This window comes from Danio aesculapii, chromosome 8, assembly GCF_903798145.1.
Source record: "Danio aesculapii chromosome 8, fDanAes4.1, whole genome shotgun sequence".
In the NCBI taxonomy this organism is placed as follows: domain Eukaryota; kingdom Metazoa; phylum Chordata; class Actinopteri; order Cypriniformes; family Danionidae; genus Danio; species Danio aesculapii.
This window is the reverse complement of record NC_079442.1, coordinates 32,214,036-32,229,637: the sequence shown is the minus strand read 5'-3', so window position 1 is coordinate 32,229,637 and position 15,602 is coordinate 32,214,036. Positions and strand designations below refer to the sequence as shown.

Here is a 15,602-nt window from a genome sequence, read left to right as displayed (position 1 = left end):
AGGAACTCTTTGACTCTTTGAATTATTCTCTCGGACGTTTTTAGAAGAGGGACTTCATGTGCGCTTGTGAAGAACCGCAAATATATACATTTTTAGAAGATTATTAGCATTGTTAAACTGACACACAATCGAGACATCACTTATTTACTACTTGAGTCATGTTATTCAAACCAACGATTTTAGCGAACGGTTGTGTATTCTTCATGAATAACCCACATAGCAAAAATATCTCTGGCCCACACAATCAGCTTTTGCTTGGCCCACGTGCCGCAGTGAATTACGGTACACGACTGGACCAAGTCTGGCTTCCAGACGAGGGCCAAACATGGACCTTATGTATCTGGGCCAAGTTAATAACTGAGTCTGAACTGGGCCAGATATGTTGGTGTGTAACAACTGCAATGAAATTGATAAACCCACGAATCATTGCGCTTTAGGTGTTTAAAGCGACCTGATTGGTAGAGTTTTTTTTTTCTCTTTATTTGAAAATAAAAATGTATTTTAAAAGTGGGCCAGGATATGCCAAACTTACATGGCCCACATAGCAATTATTAACATCTGGGGCAAATATTTTATTTTACATTTGGCCCAAATATTGTGTGCCGCCTTAAAGACGGTGCCACTTCTGCTGAACCAGGGCCATGTTTGGCCCACATGCTGTATACCAGTGCCAAATGAATGCCTGCTGTGCTAGATTTATGCCAAATCTGGGCCAGAATTCTTTGCTACCTGGGGATCAACCCCTTGCATCAAACAAATCCTGCAGGAATCCTGTAGGATTTTGGCTCTATGTGGAGAGATCCTGCAGGATAGTATCACCCAATTTTTCAATCCACTGCATGTGCAACATCCTACATAAATGATAAGACTCCAGTGGGATGTAACATTCATAGTTTTGCTGGAATGTTAATGTTTATTTCTGGCAAGTCAAAGGATTTTCTGGAATGTTAATGTTTATTTCTGACAAGTCAAAGGATAATAAAGTATAGACATTAAAGCAGTGGATTGGGGCATATTCTGTAAAATATTTAACCATTCAACTGGTCTAAATACATCCCATCTGTAATTTTTTGCACACATACAAAGCCCATAAAGATCCCATTTATCATTGTACGTTTAGAGAACATACCGCTAAATGTCATTGCAGAACCAACCATTAATTACCACTTCCCAAGGTGAACAAATATACTGTGTCCAGCTATAAGTATAAGCTTTTTACTTGGTCATGAGCTTTTCTTCAAAGCACACATAGCAAATTGGGTTAGCAAATTAAGAGTTAGGCTCGTGTTTTACTATTGAAATGGATCTTGCTTTTCTCCTAAAGCTCGTAAACATTTGGTGTCTGCAACATTTTTACCATTGTTTTGATATGCTGATGTTTTTTATATGAATGCCTCAACCAAATGTCTTCAGCCGTTAAACTGTTTATCATAGCTCTCTGAGGTTTGTTACAGGCTGTCGTAGACTGTCTCACTATTGTGAACTGTATGCCAAAGCTGAGCGACGTTTTATGAATGTAAGAAGAAACACCCACTGGATGACTCTGGTCTACAAGGCTCTACTTGGTCTGGTGCCTTTGTACCCATGTTCCCTTCTTTATAGGTCAAAAAGCCAGTATGCACTACGTTCAAGTGAAATTTATCATTTGTCTGTTCCCCAGGTTCAAACTGAAATAGGGAAGCAAGCTTTTAGTCATGCATGCAGCCAATATATATATATATATATATATATATATATATTTTTTATTATTGTTATTTGTATTTAATTTTTTATTTCATAAATTGTGTGCTGCAGACCTCTTCGTCAGGTCACTTTTGTAAATGAGATCTTGATTTCAATGTTTTTTTTTTTACCTGGTTAAATAAAGAAACATCTTTCATTAAAACAAGATGTTTAATTATTCATTTTCCTTCAGCTTAGTCCCTGATTTATCTCAGATCACCACTGTGGACTAAACCGCTATTGAGTTTATTCAATCCACATATACCGCATGTCTTTGGACTGTGGGGAAAACTGGAGCTACCCCAAGATATTCATCATTGGATAAATTTAAATCAACAATAAAAATAAAAAACATGTAGAAAACAAAAAACTGAAAATATAAAAACAGATCAGTGTACATAAAAACATAATAATCATTACTGTACATTTATAACACAGCTATTTATCAATGTACATGTATTATCTGCAGATGTTAAAGAAGTTAGTTCAGAGTACAAGATTGAGTTGTTCAATCATTATTACAAGAATTAATTCAGAGTACAAATATGATGTAAAATCAGTCAACTCTCTATTTGATGGGTTAAATCCAAAGCAAATTGTGTAAAAGTGCCACATCAGGGAAAGTGCCACATCAGGGAACATCTTAAAGATCCAACAGGGGTCATGCAGGAATCCTACAGGAAAATGATCACAAAATGCTGTGGGATTCTGTCCTGTAGGAATGTGTAGATATTTGGTGTGTGGGATCCTGGGGGATCTTTTTATTTAGGATTACAACAGGATTTATTGTAAAGGAGTCTTCATACATGTATCTCTCTGTACACATAATTCTCCCTAGATAAATGTTATATGGATTGACATGTGTCTAAGTTTCCTAAATTATGTCCAGTCAATTGAACTTGATGTCAAAGATGATTAATTGAAATTGGAATGCTTCTGAGTTACATGATCACTATAATTATTTCAGTTTTTTATTTTTACATATACATTTATGATGGGTTTGAATGCTGTTTTAGGTCTTATTTTAATTCATATAATTTTCTCCAATTTATTTTTATTTCCCTTACTTCAAAACTACTTTCTCAGTGTAAAAAATAAACAAAAATAAATTCTAAAAAAATGGCATTAATATATAGACCGGTGAGAAATGTCACATCCGATCCCAAATTTACACATCCAATTTCATGAGCCTACGTTATGCAAATATGTAACAGCAATGTAGTAGAATTTTTATTTCAACTAGTTTAAATATTTAGCTGAGAAGCAATCAAAAGCATCTAATTTATTCCTGTTTTCACACCAGTAACTATCATTGTCAAAATCTCAGACACGTTTCATCAAACCAATTAAAAAAGGGGCAAAATGTCAGTTATTAATCCTGAAAGCCACTTTAATTAAATCTGAAACTTGTTAACCACCAGTATAATACAAATTCATCATGGTGCAGTGGTGAAAAATCAAGTTTTGGAGTGTAATACATTTGTAAAACATACCCAAATCCACTTACTTTTGACTGAACTATTAGTACTTCAAAACATTCACAACAAACTTGCACAACTCACATGTTGAGGAGTACTAATGTGACAACAGCTTAAAACAGGCTTTCCACATCTCCCATTTCCACCACAACAGTCTTGAGCTGAGAGTAATACTCAATGGTCACTGCGCCGTTCTCCTTTCCAAAACCTAAAAGAAAAGAGGAAGATGACCATACATTCGATCTCTCCAACATTAGCTATCAGATTTGGCAGAACAGAACACAGTTCATGCATGGAGCTCTTCTAATGAGACGGTCATCTAAATCAGCTGTGTTAAATAAGAGAGGGTCAAGATTGAAACAACACTGGTATAAATACCTCGATCAGAATTAAAATGCTCAAACTAAATGAAACTATAATCAGTTTGAGTAGGGTGAGATAAACCTTTCTATAAACGGAATGAAACAAAATTATTCCATGTAAATGCTTTAAACCTATTACTCTGCTTCTACGTCACAATTTGCCACAACAAGGTATTCCCCACAGCTCAAAATAGCATGTACACAGCTGTTCGTGACTGTGATGAATATTGTAAATATGGGTCACTTAATGCGTGTAAAGTGAGCTGCATGGTTTCACTCACTCAACAGCTATCCTTTCAAAAGAAAGTATCAGGCTTTAAAGTTCATACTGCTTCCCAAATTTTATTATTTTCTTATAGCCAATGTTACCTTCTAGCAGTTGTATGCTTACAAATTAACGCAGTTTCTTGATTAAGAGCAACACTTTAAAAAGACTTTGTGCATAAGAAGCAATGGCTGACAGACTCTGCAAAAGCTTATTTCAAACAAGTTCATTGTAACTGGTGTGTGTATATTCTGAATCAAAGTGGCACATGTAAACATCGGAATAGATAATGTCTCATGCCTCAACACACCATCAAATCTTTCAACTGGATTTTAATCAGAATTACATAAAGGTGAATGTGTAGTGAAGATGCTTATGTTTGGAGTACCTGACATCTTGTAGCCCCCAAAAGGAACTTCAACAGGGCAAACATTGTAGTTGTTGATGTAGCACATTCCCGCTTGAAGGTTTGCAACAACTCTGTGGGCACGTGCAATATCCCTAAACACAAAGCACAGGGATGTTTAAGTGCCACTTTATGCTATTTTAAAGGTTCAGTGAAAATGTTGAGCCTACTGTGGACAGTAAGTGACAGTGTCTTAATGGGTCAAAAGTACATTAAGTGAAGAACATATCATTAGCTTAGTATAAGAAAGTAGGAACATTTAAAAGTCCCTGCAAAGATAATACAAGCATGTATGCTTTCTGATAATTGTGAATGAGATGTTTTATTAAACATTTTTATTTATTAATTTATTTATTAATTTATAATCTTGAAACAGTTCGTGAACTGAAAAAGCAACAACAAAACAAAATTGTGTTCTTAGGCTAAAAAGACAGCTTACACTCGCTAGCCACTTTATTAGGAACACCTGTCCAACTGCTCGTTAAAGCAAATTTCTAATCAGCCAATCACATGGCAGAAACTAGATGCATTTAGGCATGTAGACATGGTTAAGACGATCTGCTGCAGTTCAAACCAAGCATCAGAATGGGGAAGAAAGGTGATTTAAGTGACTTTGAACAGGGCACGGTTGTTGGTGTCAGACGGGCTGGTCTGAGTATTTCAGAAACTGCTGATCTACTGGGTTTTTACCGCACAACCATATCTAGTGTTTACAGAGAATGGTCTGAAAGAGAAAAAATATTCAGTAAGCGGCAGTTCTGTGAGATGCAAATGTCTTATTGATGCCAGAGGTCAGAAGAGAATGGCCAGACTGGTTCGAGCTGATAGAAAGGCAACAATAACTGAATGCACAACAGGTCCAACCTTGAGGCGGATGGGCTACAGCAGCAGAAGACCACAACAGGTCCAACCTTTAGGTGGATGGGCTACAGCAGCAGAAGACCACACCAGTTGACACTTCTGTCAGCTAAGAACAGGAAACTGAGGCTACAATTCGCACAGGCTCACCAAAATTGGACAAAGAAAATTGGTAAAACGCTGCCTGGTCTGATGAGTCTCAATTTCTGCTGTGACATTTGGATGGTAGAGTCAGAATTTGGCCTCACCATCATGAAAACATGAATCCACTCTTCCTTGTATCAACAGGCTGGTGGTGGTGGTGGTGGTACAATGGTGTGGGCTCATTAGTACCAATTGGGCATCGCGTCAACAAAACAGCCTACTTGAGTATTGTTGCTGGCCATGTCCATCCCACGACCACAGTGTACTCATCTTCTGATGGCTAATTACAGCAGCATTTGCCATGTCATAAAGCCCTAATAATCTCACACTGGTTTCTTGAATATGACAATGAGTTCACTGTACTCAAACGGCCTCCACATTCACCTGAAGTCAATCCAGTAGAGCACCTTTGGGATGTGGTGAAATGGGAGATTCGCATCATGGATGTGAAGCCGATAAATCTGCATCAACTGTGTGATGCTATCATATCAATATGGACCAAAATCTCTGATGAATTATATTTCCAGTACCTTGTTGAAACTATACCATGAAGCATTAAGGCAGTTCTGAAGGCAAAAGGGGGTCCAACCCAGTACAAGTAAGCTGTACCTAATAAAGTGGCCGATGAGTGTATGTTGAAAATAGTCTGCCAAGATGACAGGTTGTGGGGTGAGTCTCTTTTTATTGTGTAATAATTTATCTAAACTTCTCCACAGAAGAAGGTCAATGCCTTCTACATCACTGTCTGTTTAGCTCCACCCACAAATCAAGAAAAACAAAAACATGGAAAGAGACTATAAAGACAAAAAGATGCTGTGCAGTGCCAAGTTTCATTCCCTTCCATCTAATCCCAAAATTAAGAAAAGGTGGATGAACTTCCACAGCATTCCAGACTGCATTAAGAAGGCCTCATTTTATGTCTGTTTCACCTATATACAGCCTATTACTATTAAAATAGCCTATAACTCACAAACAATGTTGTTTCTTTGAAAGAATCTTGAATACATTATGAGTGAACATCAGAGAATAGTACAAACTCAAGTTTGTAAAAATCAGTTCATGGCCCAGATTAACTTAAAAGCAAAATATAAATTGTGGAAAATAAATTTAAATCTAGTTCCAAATGAACAATAATCTATATACATCTGAAAAGATATGTTCTTTGGTTTTTAATTATATAATTTCATTCGAAACTGTAACAGCAAAGCTATGAGGGACATTAAACCTTTTGTTTCCTGAGCACTGGCTGAGCCAAAGTGATGCAAATGCTACGGGCAGGGTCTCAACGACTCTTCCTTTGTCTTCGGGTGATACTTTCAGGCCAAAGAAACCCTTTTGTTGATAAACTTGTGTGGTCAGTGGCTTGGCATATTTATTCACCTACCTACTTCATTTGCATGCTTTGTTTAGCCATCTACACCTAGCCACTCCCCTCCTCCTAAAAACATATTATAGACTCATTTTAGACTTGTTTTACAGACTTGAGATAAAAGTTGCAAAGTCTAAAGAAATTCTTCTACTTGTTTCGAGTCTTCGGGACTTATAAAATCCTTTTTTTCCAACAGGTATAACCATAAATGTATGGTTTAGTCACCTGGTGAAGACTCCAGATGCCAAGCCAAAGGTTGTGTTGTTGGCTCTCTGAAGAACCTCCTCTTCTGTGTCAAAGGGCAGAACAGACATCACAGGGCCAAAGATCTCCTCCTTCACACAGGTCATATCATCTCTGCAGTTATCTGTGTGAATTACAGCCAAAGTAAGAGCACAGATAAGGAAAAGATGACTGACAATCAAGCTATTATGGTGGGTGTTTTTAAGACCGCACAAACACTTTATTTGAAGATCTCCTTGTTTCATTATAACATTTTCGTTGTCACAGTTCATTTTTGTTCAAAACTTGTACTTACTATGTTGTCATTTTTATATTGCGCAAACGTTTCAGTGCACTGGAAGAATTTTGTGTTTGAGACAACTAGTGACTGATTGAGACCCAGCCTTATCCATCTACTTCTACATTTACAATTAAAATATGAACCATAGACAGTGAAATAGTGTTAATCAAACCGCAATATGAAGAGAAGGCTAATAATACGGCTCTCTCACCCAGCACACATGGAGACACAAAGTATCCGTCTTTCAGTTTGGGATCATTGGGGACAAACCGTTCTCCTCCACATAAAACCTTTGCACCCTAAAATAACAGTGATGCTTATTAAAAGCGACATCAAGAATATATTAAAAGTGAAAATAAGCATGAAAACAAGACACATGACCAGTTTTTTTAAAGGTGTTGTTGATGGTAGTAATTTAAAGTAGTTGGTTGCCATCTACTGGTTGCTGATTGAATTTTAAGAAGTGAACATACAGAAAGGTCAGCACAGAGGCTCAGTGGTCAGCACTGTTGCCTCACAGCAAGAGGTTTGCATGTTTCCCAGTACTGGGTTGTGGCTGGAAGGGCATCCGCTGCGTATTTGCTGGAATAGTTGCTGACCCTTGACAAAAAAAGGACTAAGCCGAAGAAAAATGAATGAACATACATGATTAAATGATCTGTAAACATGTCTGCTGTTTTCATCAGAATAATTAGCTATGACTTTTAGATTAAAGATACGCTCCATCTGTTTTTCAAAAAAGAAAAATGAACAAGCATGCAGTTGAGTTTGGATGAGTATGTATTTCTATAAACTGCACTTCAGTACCTGTTCTTTAGCTTGCTTGATGAAGCCCAGCACTTTTTCCATGTGTGGTTTGCTGATTAGAGCACCCATGCGTGTTCCTTTACACAGAGGATCTCCCACAGAGATGGCCTTGGTCCTCTTCACAACTTCCTCTAAAAACTTTGGCATGATCTCCCTCTGCACAAACACCCTTGTTCCATTGCAGCACACCTGGAGAAAATACAGCACAGTTACAGTACTGTCTTATGGTAATATGTTTAAAGACAGATGTACCTGCTGTTATATTAATGTTGGGTAACCTTCATCCTTTGTGGAAATAAAGCTGTGTTTTTTTTTTAATGTGCACAAATTTGCATGCATTAAAGTACTAGTGTGCTGCTGCAGTAGATGTAAATGTGGGCCTGGTGGCCTATTGAAACATTATGTTTGTGGGTTTTTGAGTCTCAAAAAAATCAGTAGAAGCCAGTTAGATCTTATTCACCTACAATAACTGATAGGAATAAACTGATACAATTTAAAAATAGTGTCTTTTCCTGTCGGTTTATAGGAAAAAGTGTGGTTGAAATTGATATTTTTTCACTGCGCACCTCTCCCTTGGTGAGGAAGTTGGCCATGAGAGCTCCTTTGATGGCATTCTCCAGCTCACAATCCTTAAAGATGATCAGCGGTGACTTTCCTCCAAGCTCCAGAGTCACCTGCTTCACACCTTTAGCAGCCATTTCCAAAACCTCCAAAAGGAAGACCAGGTCAACATCACATCAAAAATACTAAAGACACTACAGACCTTAAAACTGGGTGGTAAAATGTTCATTTGTATTGATATGTTTTTATGTGCTTGTATATATAGACCGCAGGGAATTTCTCCATTACAATGAGCACTAGGGATGGGTATCGTTTAGATTTGATCAATACTGATACTGCTTATTGATGCTGGTTCTGTTATTGTTATCAATGCTACTGTGTTTAATTTGATGCAAAAAGACTAAAATAATTATAAATATATACAATAAAAATACAGACATACTAATATGGACACAGTTTGTTTGCATATTCCTGACAAAGCAAGCAAGATATATTACTGTTGCACCAAGCTGATAGCAATAAGCAGCCTTTTTCCTCTTGCTCGATCTCTTTCTCTTGCTTCTGTGATTTCCGGTATATTGTATCTAATTTACGGGCATCAGGGAGCTACTATGAATATGCAACAGACTCTAATAAGCTGCTATTTTTGTTTTATTTGTGCACAAAAGGATTCACATAGCTTGATAATATTCCGATTGAACTCCTGAATGTGTATGGTCTGTTTTGACAATGTTTTTGCTACCTTTCTGGACTTTGAACAAGAATAATAACAGAATTTTTTTTGTCAGAATTGCAGAATGGGGGAACGGTAGCTAAGTGGTTATCACTGTCACCTCACAGCAAGAAGATCACTAGTTTAAGCCCTGGCTGGGTCGGTTGGCATTTCTGTGTGGAGTTTACATGTTCTCCCCATGTTCGAGTGGGTTTCCGCCAGGTGCTCTGGTTTCCCCCACAGTCCAAAGACATGAGAGTGTATGGGTGTTTCCTAGTACTGGGTTGCAGCTGGAAGGGCATTCGCTGTGTAAAGCATAAGTTGGCAGTTCATTCCGCTGTGGTGACCCCTCATGAATGAAGGGACTAAGCCAAAGGAAAATGAATGAATGAATAAATTGCAGAATTTTACTTGAACAAACATGAGTTTAGACTAAAGAAATCAATCTAAGTATAAAATATTCTATTGTGCATGAATTGGTTTTAATAGTGTAATTATGTTAGAAACAATGCATCACGATTTAAATGCCAACATGTATCCAATGCACATTTTTTAAACCAATGCATGGCGGGAATCTTCTTATCCCTAATATGGAGACAAAACATATATAGTATCATTAACAGTACTGTTTGACCTGATTGGTAGTCCGATATTGACCCAATCACGTACTGGTAATACCAAATTCTCAGAAACCACACCTAGTGAGGAAAATGAATAAATTAATAAACAATGCTACAAATTCTTTTTTGTTTATTTTTTACAGGCTATACCTTCTTTCCAGTAGGAACACCACCCGTGAGGGACACTTTAGCCACCATGGGATGGTGACACAGCAGGCTTCCCGTCTCGGCTCCTCCTTGCACCACATTAAAAAGTCCATCTGGGACACCTGCCTCTTTGTAGATCTCTGCCAACATGACTGCGGTCACCGGGGTCATGGGAGATGGTTTAAACACCATGGCATTACCTAAGAGAGGTAGGAGATCATAAAAGTTATGGGGAACAGGGAAATGATAGGAGACCACTTGAAAAAGAGATTGCATGAATAAAATCAATGATGCATGATAAATTGGTCATTGGTGGAAAATAAATACTTATTTTTTGTTGTTGGCAAAGTATCTGATGATAAATAAATTATTTTTCCAGTTGAGTCATGATAGGAATTGAGGGTTTTGCCTTTTTGAATTTTGTTATTGAGCAAAAAAAATTCTGTCAAGATTTTATATCTCAGATTCCACATATAAGGAGTTAACTGTTATCTGTTTTGGTCAAAAAGTCCACATCAGTGCAAACACCACAAATTACAAACACATAAATCAATCCTCCAATACCGCAGGCCATAGCTGGAGCTGATTTCCAGGCAGCCATCTGGAATGGGTAGTTCCAAGCTCCGATGCCAACACACACTCCCAAAGGCTCCCTCCTGGTGTAGGCAAAAGATCCTCCTGGAAGCTGAATATGCTGACCTGAGATTAAAACAAGATCATTTTAGACATCATATATTAAGTATTTTTTTAGATTTTGGAGATTAGCAAATTGATCAATGAGTATCTACTGTACTACTACCTGACAGTGTGGGGGCAATGCCAGCATAGTACTCAATACACTTCCAAGCAAGGTCGATATCCACCTTAGCCTCAGTGATGGACGTGCCATTGTTGGTCACATCTGTTTTTGCAATTGCATCTCTGCGCTCCTGTAAGTGTGATGTTGGTTAATTGGTTCAGTTAAATAATAATAAGATGCAGATTGACAATTTAACATAATGACAGAAGATTTGAGAACAGAGGAAATAGAGGGAAATTACACTCCCTTACCACAATTACATTTAATCAGACTGATGTAGAATGCATTAGCATTGCTGCCATTTTTTTTTTACAGCAGCCTTGGTTATTTCAGTCTTTATTAACCACGAGGTTTTAAAAGTAGTGTTGCTTTATTAATTATATGCAATGAATCAAACAAACCACAGGACAAAGTATTATATTAAGCAACGAATGAGTGAACAAATGATTGAACAAACAATCAGCATTATGTGCTTTTACCCTGATAATTCTGGCAGCCTCCAGCATGATCCGGGACCTCTCCGTTCCTGATAATTGACTCCATTTTAGGTATGCAGAATGAGCATTTTTAATAGCCTGATCTACCTCCTCCTCTCCACAAGGGATCAGATCACACAGCACACGACCTGAGAGGAGAGCAAAGGGTGACATAGATGCATTGAACACATTACCAAGAGGGAGGGCTGTGTGTACATGAGCACAAATATTAAAGATTTTTTTTTGTTTAACCTTGACTCAATAGTTTCAAAGTACTGCTTTCTGTAATTGACTATTACAATGTGAGACAACAAACTTCAGGGTAATCATAGTAAATCAATAACTCAATGCCTGTAAAACTAGAGCATGCATCGTGACATTTGTACAAAAAGTGCTCTGAAGCTTCCAAGACTTGATAAAATGTATTTGAAAAATGTGCTTTTTGTAAAAAAAAAAAAAAAAAATAATAATAATAATAATAATAATATATATATATATATCCTAAAAGTATTTATTTATGTATTAATTTCCTCATTTGTAGCATAAAACGGAAAAATAAGCAGAAGTAATTTTGTGCTCTATACTGACATCTATTGCCCTGGATGTTTGTTTAAACATCTAACTATATGTGTATTGTTGTGTTCTGTTGACTTGTTGCTCTGTTATGCTTTAGCTCTATTTCCTACAATATTTTCAATGTTGTGTTTTTTGGATTACTCATACCATGTTCTTGCTTTGTTTACATATTACATAAACATTTTTATTATTGTTATTACATGGTCAAAATTCACAAGAAAGATATTCAAGTAATTAATTACAGTAGTGAACAAATCCTACCAGTTGCAGGCTCGTATACTGGCTCGGAGTTCTTTGTGTCCCTTGACTTCACTCTTGCTCCTGCCCAAAAATTCAGCGGCTCCTTCACCACCAAAGTGCCTGTGGAGATGCTCTGGAACTCGGGCAGTGACAGAAGCGGTTGCTGAGCCATGGTGAACTTGACAGGAACCTATTCAATACACAGTCAATGTCAATATTTGTTATCCAAATATTTGTGTCCACTTTCACTCATACAAAACACTTGCAGAAGTAATTCCACTTTAAGCTGACCATGTGAAATAATTAGGCAAATCATCAGCGGCTCTATGAGGAAATGCCCCATTACAGAACAATGAAGTACAGTTCATGAATAATGTAACACTGACTGCTTTATTTTAATGCGTTTTTTGCGCAAAACAACAATACTAAAAGTAGTGCATGCACTAAACATTCACTCAAATGCAGGTTTCTTACCTTTTTAATGCAAGCTGTTTATACTGCACAAAAGGCCATTCCCTTACTGGTAGTAGAGTAAAAGAAGTTCTCAAATAGATTATGAGGAATTAAATGATTGATTTATGATATTCATATTCTTTAGGGCCTGTTGTTTTACATCATTGACATTTTAACCAGGTTAGACTCAAATAAAATTTTAAAATGCCAGTTGGTTACTGACAATTCATCCCAGCCAGCTGTTCATCAAATTCATCTCCTTGACTCTCATGCTGAGAAGTTATTTATTTCATTGCTGCATATAGGCCAAACAAATCAGCAGCAAGCTCAAAATCATATCTATCTGCTTATGTGATGTGTTTCAGTCACTGTATATTCTGCTGTTAGTGCACACTGCTGTCTTCAAATAAAGGCAAATCAGTCTACAGTGCCGTCAGGCGTTGCAACTCATCTTTTGTTTATTTCTGAGGCAGTGTTTTGAGTCTGAGTCTGGCAATCTTCAGGTCTCATTTTAAACCAATGTGCCCACATCATATCTCGAATTTTTATTGATAATTCTACTTCTAGCATCTGAACTATGTGTAAGTGGAGGATGACGGGGCTTTCCTTGATCTCTGTTGGGAGTGCAGCTGGGAAGGCAGTTGGCTGGGATGAAGCATCAGTATCCCACCAATCTACTTAATGGGCATTTGAAGCCCTAATTGTTTATGAACTAGCTTAAAATGTCAATGATGTAAAACAACAGGCCCAAAAATATATATTTTACATTTGAATCAATCATTTAATTTATCAAGATGAGATTTCGAGAAGTCACATCAAACTGGGATAGACAAGAGCGATGTTGGAAAGAGGTTTTTGGTGGAAGAGACAATAACCAACCAGTCTGTGATGTTGATTAAGCAATTTATTTGTGATAAAACTTCATAAAATGAAATCATCAAAAAGAATAGATCCATAAAAGTGCATTCTCCTAATGATTCGAGAACAAATCATTCTATTTAACCGATTCTTCTCAGTGAACCAGTCAAACCAGTTCATCAATGTGCCTGACACTCCCTCAGACTAGTAGGGGGAGGCTGCAGAGCTGGAGCAAGACAGTTTCAGACCCCAGGCAGTCTCATGCCTTATTTGTACTGCGTTCAGTAGGTAACAGCACTGCTGAATATCATTGTACCTGCAGCAGCCATGGTATATATATATATTGCAGCTGGAAGAGTATCCGCTGAGTAAAAACATATGCTGGATAAGTTGGCGGTTCGTTCTGCTGTGGTGACCCCAGATTAACAAAGGGACTGAGCCGAAAAGAAAATGAATAAATGAATGAATGAATGAATGAATATATATATATATATATATATATATATATATATATATATATATATATATATATATATATATATATATATATATATATATATATAATCAATGAATGGCACCATTTTTCCTACACACCATTAACAATTTTATAAAACATTTCATAGTTTCTGAAGCGTGTGCAATTTTTGGCCAAATCTAACCTTCCTTTGTGTAAATACATACAGTACATAAATAGGCCTATATATACACACAACTACTCTGCCTCTGAAAATGTATAACTTATATTGTCATGAACTTCTTAATTCTTATTTCAGATTATAAATGTTTCTCATCTGTGAGGCAAAATATAAATTACTTTGCTTCTTTAAAGATTTATACTTGTACAAAATTCAAACATTTTGTATAAATCACAAGTGTATTTTATGTAACTGTAATTTTTATTTAATTACAAAAATATAAAAAATAATTAGCGGAAAATTATTTTAATTAGTCACTAACTTTAGTTACACCAAACCCTTTTACAGTCATTGCACCAAACACTAATGATCTCATACTCATCAGCAAAAACTGCTGCCTCAGAAAGAGTAGGCCTACTTACTATTTGTTAAAATAAAACAATTATCTGTAGCAAGAAATTCGTAATCTCTTCCAACAATATCTGCTCTTTCAAGTTGTTCAAACTAGTGTATTTTGTAGCGCATCATAATCAACCTGCGGAACTTGAACTAAATCATAATCGCGCAAAAAGGCGTTCTTCGTTGCATTTGTGTGTGTAACCCAAGCTCTGCTCAAGCGTTAAAATGACTTACTTATGTGGTGCGTTGAGGTCATAGGTTGAGGTGCAGGAGTTTGACTGGAATGGAAGCTGCACTGCTGGCACAAAGCTCCAAAGTGGTACTCACTGGAGCTCCAGCCCTATCTAGTTGGAGGTAGTGGGCGGGACGGCGGCTTTTGAAGCGCCACCAGATTGTCTTAAATCTTACTTTAATATCTGTCATTTATAATAATAATAATAACAACAACAACGATAATAATAATTATTATTTTCAACAAAGGAAATAATCATTTTTACTGTAACAAATGGCTTACACTGAGACATTAACATTAAATAGCACTTGTTAGATACTTAAAATTAAAATTTATTAAGCCTCTTCATTCACTCATATTTTTTTTCAGCTTAGTCCCTTTATTAATGAGGGGTCACCACAGTGGAATGAACCACCAACTTATCAAGCATATGGTTTTCTGCAGCTTTCCAGCTGCAACCCATCACTGGGAAACACCCATACACAGTCATACACTACTGACAATTTTAGCTTACCCAATTCACCTATAGCGCATGTCTTTGAGCTTATGTGGGGAAACCCACACCAACACAGGGAGAACATGCAAACTCCACACAGAAAGGACAACTGGCCCAGCTGAGGCTCGAACCAGCAACCATCTTGCTGTGACTGAATCATGCTACCCACTGCGCCACCGTGACACCCTTATTGAGCCTCTTGTGAAATGTAAAAAGATATTTGTTCTTTAACAAACGATTTAAAGTGGTTTAACAGAAGGCTGCATCACAAAAATGTGTAAGCGATAATGGGCTACAAATGCTGCTATCCAGGCTTAATTTAGTTCATCATAAATTTAAAGATATGCTAATGTTTCTATAATTAATTTTCGCTTTTCTGATAAAGAACCTCTTCTTCGGTCAAGAAACACAGATAAAACTTTTTATAAATACTATCAAGTTTAGACTAGAACGAATATTCACAC

The 15,602-nt window shown here is 36.9% G+C and overlaps 1 protein-coding gene across 1 annotated transcript; it reads right to left on the bottom strand.

Moving 5' to 3' along the window:
* Positions 1-3,285: 3,285 nt before the first annotated feature.
* Positions 3,286-14,739, bottom strand: LOC130233609 (4-trimethylaminobutyraldehyde dehydrogenase A-like). Its single transcript, XM_056463740.1, has 12 exons — positions 14,645-14,739; positions 12,087-12,255; positions 11,253-11,398; positions 10,774-10,903; positions 10,539-10,673; positions 9,978-10,174; positions 8,501-8,641; positions 7,935-8,123; positions 7,339-7,426; positions 6,830-6,971; positions 4,216-4,328; positions 3,286-3,408 (listed from the first exon to the last, which is right to left on the bottom strand). Exons 2-12 carry the CDS (start codon positions 12,235-12,237, stop codon positions 3,314-3,316), a joined length of 1,527 nt encoding a protein of 508 aa, XP_056319715.1. The 5' UTR covers positions 12,238-12,255; positions 14,645-14,739; the 3' UTR covers positions 3,286-3,313.
* Between the last annotated feature and the right edge of the window lie 863 nt (positions 14,740-15,602).

What these genes read in the sequence shown, in the direction of transcription:
- LOC130233609 (XM_056463740.1), bottom strand. Translation starts at nt 12,237, where the DNA reads ATGGCTCAGCAACCGCTTCTGTCACTGCCCGAGTTCCAGAGCATCTCC. An exon ending in AGGCTGCCAGAATTATCAGG is followed by an intron (nt 10,904 to 11,252) that starts GTAAAAGCACAT and finishes TCACACTTACAG; the next exon opens with GAGCGCAGAGATGCAATTGC. An exon ending in GTGTTCCTACTGGAAAGAAG is followed by an intron (nt 8,642 to 9,977) that starts GTATAGCCTGTA and finishes TTCCTTTTGGAG; the next exon opens with GTTTTGGAAATGGCTGCTAA.